General features: G+C 53.9%; 1 protein-coding gene across 1 annotated transcript in view; it reads right to left on the bottom strand.

Annotated features, from left to right (window-relative positions):
* The window catches only part of MNT (MAX network transcriptional repressor), a 96096-nt gene that overhangs the window by 55773 nt on the left and 34398 nt on the right, over nt 1-5925 (bottom strand). The window contains exons 3-4 of the mRNA XM_015421911.1: nt 4996-5037; nt 3199-3310 (exon numbers count right to left, since the gene is read on the bottom strand). Of these exons, the coding sequence (XP_015277397.1) occupies nt 3199-3310; nt 4996-5037 (154 nt within the window). The remainder of the gene's footprint in view (nt 1-3198; nt 3311-4995; nt 5038-5925) is intronic.

Genomic DNA, 5925 nt, shown 5'->3' with positions numbered 1-5925 from the left:
AGGGAGGGAGGGAGGGAGGGAGGGAGGGGGCTGAAGCACTGAGTCCTGCCTCACGGGCCTCCCACTCAGAGCCCCAGAAAGGGCGTTCTGCACACTCTCCCCACAGCCTTCCTGTTCTGTAGTTTAGCACCAGGTTTTGTACACTACAGGCAAAGTCCCAGCCAGACCCCAACTGCATTCCCCGGAGAGCTGGCTCCGGACTAGAAAGCACTTTTCAGACACGCCCCCCCACCCCAAACCCGGACTGGCATTCCAATGGCCACTGCAGATGAGGCTCCCTCAGGGAGTTCAAAGGGGCATTCCCAGAGGAGCCGGAATCTCCTGCCCAGCTGGTGCCCCCGGCCCCAGACACCCCTCACTAGATGCCATTCCAGCAGGTGACTCCAGGTCATCCCTTGCCAAGGCAATACGACACCACGGCAAACATTCCAGCCTCCAGGACACTCTTGCGACTGACCTGAAAGTCGCCAGTCTTCAACCACAGAACTTCCCAAGGGGGACTGGGGACTATTAGGAAGGGTATTGAAAACAGATCAGCCAATATCATAATGCCCCTGTATAAATCAATGGTGCGACCTTATTTGGAATACTGTGTGCAGTTCTGGTCACCACACCTTAAAAAGGATAGTATAGCTTTGGAAAAGGTGCAGAAAAGGGCAACTCAAATGATAAAAGGGTTGGAACACTTTCCCTATGAGGAAAGGTTAAGGCGCTTAGGGCTCTTTAGCTAGGAGAAACGACGACTGAGGAGTGACATGATTGAGGTTTATAAGATTATGCATGGGATAGAGCAATACAAGAACTCGTGGGCACTCCATGAACATTGCTGAGCGGTCAGGTTAGAACAGATAAAAGGAAGTACTTCTTCACCCAGAGTAATTAACACATGGAATAGGACGTCCTTCTTCACCCAAAGAGTGATTAACACTTGGAATTCACTGCCACAGGAAGTGGTGGGTGCTACAAGCATGGACGGCTTCAAAAGGGAATTAGATAAGCATATGGAGCAGAGGTCCATCAGTGGCTATTAGCCACAAGGTATAGATAGGGACTCTGGGGCAAGTGATGCTCTGTCATCTTGGTGCTTGGGGGGGACGGACAGTGGGATGGCTTCTAATGTCCTGGCCCCACTGGTGGACCTCCTGATGGCACCTGGTATTTCTGGCCACTGTGTGACACAGAGTGTTGGACTGGATGGGCCTTTGGCCTGATCCAACATTGGCATCTCTTACGTTCTTATGTTCTTATGACAATAGGGCGAAACTGCTGGACAGAACTGTTCAGCAAGCTCGATTCAATTTGCTTAGGGCTCAGGAGAACCCGGGGTTTCCTCTGCCAAACCAGACATTCAGCCAGCAGTGCAAGGACAGCAGAAACTGTCCCACCCCCCCACCCCTTTTTTTTCTGCTGTTACGGAAGGGGTCCCCGTACTTCTCTGGCATGTATGCAAGATTGTTCATTGATCTGATTTATTTACAGCCCTTCTTTCTCACTGAGACTCGAGACGGATTGCGGAATACAAACCGAAGCAGTCAAGCAGTCAAGCAGCATCAGTGAGCAATGCGATCGGGCTGGGATTACGGATTTAAACGGCAAATCTAACAACAAACTGTCTACAGCAAGGTATACAATGAACAACTGCAGAGAACGGAATTCCAAAGGTGGAAGACAATGCAGTATTGTGGCAGCAGACCCACAGAGTCCTCGTCCGAGGTAAAGGTGCCCCCCAGAGCCGTTACTAACCCCTGCGTGAAAATGCCCTCCTGTACATTCCCACCGTCACTCATTCTGCCACAGGACAGTCCGGTGGGAGCCGGCAGGCCACGCCAGGAGGCAGGAGCCGCCACAGAGAGCACCCAACAGCAGGGCAGTGGCCCATCTGACCCTCTGGCCAGGGGGCCCCTTCAGAAGGTTCTGCTCCGATTGGTGCTCCTCAGCTGCTCCGCAGGGAGCCCGTCACTCTTTGGGTCAGACCAGGTTTTAAACTGGCCTCTCTTGGTATCTCCTCCCCACCCTCTGCCTTTCTGTGGTGAATATAAATGCACCAGCTTTCTGGATATACACTTCATGCATCTGATAAAGTGAGCTCTGGCTCCTTGGGACTCAAGTCTTGCTGTGCTGCTACACACCAACATGGCTACCCGTCAAGAAATTAAAAACATCCTTGCAGTGGCCAGGCAAAGCTGCATTTGGTCATAAGCGCTGGAAGCATCCCTGAAAGGGAGGAGATGCACCCCCCACCCCGATTCCAACAGGGAACGGCCACCCAGGACACACACACACACACACACACACACCCTGACTCCGGACTGCAGGGAATGATGGTGCCTCCCAGGAGAAGGAGGAAGTGGCCCCCTGCCAGCACAGCCGACCTTTGGCCTTCTGTGGGGAACAACCACCAAGCAATCAGTTCAAGTGGGATGGGGAAGCACCAATTCACACCCAGCAGAAGGAGGAAGCGCACGTCAGAAGGGGGCAGAAGGGAGCCGGGTCTCTGCACAACCACATCGCAAATGCCGAAGGCCGGCCAGAACAGGCCGGCAGCACCTCCACTGCAGAAACAAAAAGAAGCCGCTGGGACGGCTCTGGGCTGCCGGCAAAAGCCACTGCGGACTCCAAACCCTCTGGGCCCGCATCATCGCACCCTCACGATCCAGCTCACAGGCCACCACACGACTTCAGAGGCCCCAGGCGAACCAGGGCCCTGGCCCCACCCAAACGCCAGCCTCCCTGAGCAGGACTGGCCAGCGTGCTTTCCCCGTCACCATGGGCTTTCGGCACACGGCGGAAATCCAGTGATCTATGGCTGCAGAAAGGGACTCAGGGCATCTGAAAAGTCAGCCCACCGCTGACATGGGGGGTGCAACCGATCAAAACCAAAGAAATCTGCTTGCAAAGAGCACACCCATGCTGACGTCAACATTAGAAAACGTGCACACACACAGGAACAGTTCCACTAAAACGGTTGGCTTTTTTCAGCCCAGAGCGACTCGGAGGCCTGCCACAAACCCTCGTCCCCTGCATGCCCCCTTGGAAGACAGCCCCCTTGCTCCCAAGCAAGCACAGCCCGAGGGGGAAACTCTGAAGCCAAAGATGCCCAAAAAAAGAACGCTATCAGCTCACACACGGGGCTGGGCCAAACGGGGGTGCTCACGGCGCTACGGTGAAGGGCTCTAACATCAACATTTCAGGCCCTACCTGGATATATCTCAAGGCACTCCTTAGGACGCTGAGGTTAGAGGTTTTCTTGTCATCGATGTTGGGAATGTTGCGTTTCAGAGTCTCAAAGCATTCTTTCAAATGGGCACGTCTGCAGAAAAAACAAAAGCCACGCGGTCACGTCGCTCTCAGAGCAAACTTTAGTCCAAAGGGCAGGCTGATCGGGGGGGGGGGCTCCTGGACTGGGGCCTTTGGCACCCCAAGCAGATGCCCGCCCACCGACCTGCATGCCTCCCCTCCTCCCAAAGTCCAAGGAATTCCCTTCAAGGGAAGGTCAGGTTGGCCTCATCTTCACACGGCTTTATGCGGCAAATAAAATATCCTTGGGCACAGCAGTTGGGGTAGGACTAAAGCCCCACTGGGTCCTCAAGCTCTCTGCCCAAGCTCGGCCACTCACAAGCTCAGGGTCACCTGAGAGCCAGTGTGACGTGGTGCTTAAAGGGTCAGATCTGGGAGGTCCAGGTTCGAATGTCCACTCTGCCAGTGGGTGATTTAGTGTGTGTGACGGCAGCCATAAGAGCGATTTTATTTTGTCCTCACTTTGTCCGCGGCTCCACTCAAAGCAAGAGGAAGGACGTGAGTCCTGACACCCCCCTCAGGCCCTCCCCCTCAGCACTGTGCTCGAGAGCACCGCGAGGCCCCCACGGAGGCGAGCAGCGCTTCTGGCCATGCTTTCCCGAGGGATGGGGGCCGGCCAACGCCCAGCACCTTCCCCCCACAGAGGAGACCAGGCAAGCAGGCCAACAGATCTTGCTGGAAGCCCACGACGGTCGGGGCAGAGAAACGGAAGGGCTGTGGGGGTTGCCGGCACAGTCGGCAGAGCTATTTATCCACGTATCCTTCCATGGAGCTCAGAATGGCAAAGGTGGCTCTCGCCCACCATCCGACACCCCCAAGGACCCTGTGAGGCAGACCAGGGTGCTTCCCGGCTTCTCTGGTCTCAGGCAAGACATCGCACGGCCTCGGAGGACCTTGCCACCTGCTGCTGCAGCCAAGCGAAGCCTGGCCTGGGAGGGTTCTTTGGGTCCCCCAGAGAGAGTGACAGAGCAAGCGGATGCATTCAGGAGGTGCTTGGAAGCCTGGGGCTCGGTGGGGGAGATCTGGGAGACGGCTACTGAAACCAAGAGTGGGATCTGAGGAAGCAAGCGGCAGAAGAGGTTGGTGCTCCTCACCCTCCAGGGCCGAGGCCCTCATCCAAACGGGCAGCTTCCCAACGCCGACGGCCTGGCCTCAGACGCACTCTCGGTTTGCGTGGCATGACCAGCTGGACCTTTCTTCTGTGCCACAGCACAGTGAGGGAGATCAGAAGGGGCAGACCGGCCGGCTCAGGGCAGACACCACACCGAACCAGGGGTCAAGAAGCTGAACCAAGATTCAGCACAGCTGACAACCCACAACTGTTGAGGGGCTGGCAACCCAGAGTTTGTGGACTTGCAAATTGTGGCTTGTACTAGTTACAGGTATGCCTGAATCACCAGACCACACTTATGGCCTTCATTCTGTTTCAGGATACCAAGATGGGGAAAGGATGCAGGCCATGGCTCGCTGCTACATTCAGAGGCCAAAACCGTGGTTTGGGATCAAAATTATGCCAGGCACAAACCACAGTTTGGCTTGATGTTTGCATTTGGCTGGGAACCTTCCCTACCACTGCTGGCCTTCTGATCAAGGAGCTTCTAATAAGCTTCCAAAGAAGCCTTGGAAAGCAGCCCAAAACCCCCTATCTTAGGAAACCAAAATATCTATTCACTTCCTGTTTTGCAACCATCTACATACCTGTTCTTCTCCAATTTATTATGGACCTCCCGGGTGCCAACCCTGGAATTTGAAAAGAACAAAACATGCCATCAGCATCATGTTTTGAAAGATCTCCCCACTGAGAGGTTTCCAAACAGTGACTAGAAACCCCGAGGCCCCAGGTTTCCCAATTTCCACCCATTACGGTGCTGCAAAAGGCACCAGAACAAGGCCAGAATTGTGCCTGAGCTACCCGTGCAGCAGAACAGTGGCAGAGCACCAAGGCGGTCAAACAGGCTGTACCCCTTGTGGCTGCAGATCTCCTTTTTTAATGCTTCCTTGTATTAAAGACTCCTTGTAAGCAGAACATCAGCACAGTAAGGTTCTATCCCAACTCTTTGACTTTTCCCCTGCGATGCAACTTTTCTATTTGAAGGGAGTTTGTCACACAGAGGAGGAGTCAAAACCATAATCTATAACTCGTGTTCATGGCCGGGGTATGTGTTATCTGGCATGATAACTGGAAACGATAAACATTTACGGCAAACGTTAAACTGCACTGCATGGCAAAAATGATTTTTTTAAAATCCCCTGGAACTCTGGAGAATTTATCCCATAAGTCATTGCAGGGATCCTAAAGGAAGTCAGTACTTTGAAAGCAGAACCATAGACACAGGCAGTTTGATAGTCCCCATTCTTTCATAAGGCTTGTAATCAGAACTCTATGGTCAGACATTCCTGGCAGCCTCCTTCCCCAAGAGCATAACACAAGCATTCTAATTGCCGTGAGCCGAAAAAGATCACAGAGAATTATTGAGGCGGAGTACTGATGTGACAAACGAAGTATATGTCGTGAAACATGGCCCTGGGAAGAGGAGCCCAAGCGGATCAGCGTGTCCCGTCTCCCCCCCTAGAGAGAGAGAGAGAGAGAGAGAGAGAGAGAGAGAGGGAGGGAGGGAGGGAGGGAGG

This window comes from Gekko japonicus, unplaced genomic scaffold (assembly GCF_001447785.1).
Source record: "Gekko japonicus isolate JY-2015 unplaced genomic scaffold, Gekko_japonicus_V1.1 scaffold43, whole genome shotgun sequence".
In the NCBI taxonomy this organism is placed as follows: Eukaryota; Metazoa; Chordata; class Lepidosauria; order Squamata; family Gekkonidae; genus Gekko; species Gekko japonicus.
This window is presented reverse-complemented; position numbering and strand designations above follow the sequence as displayed.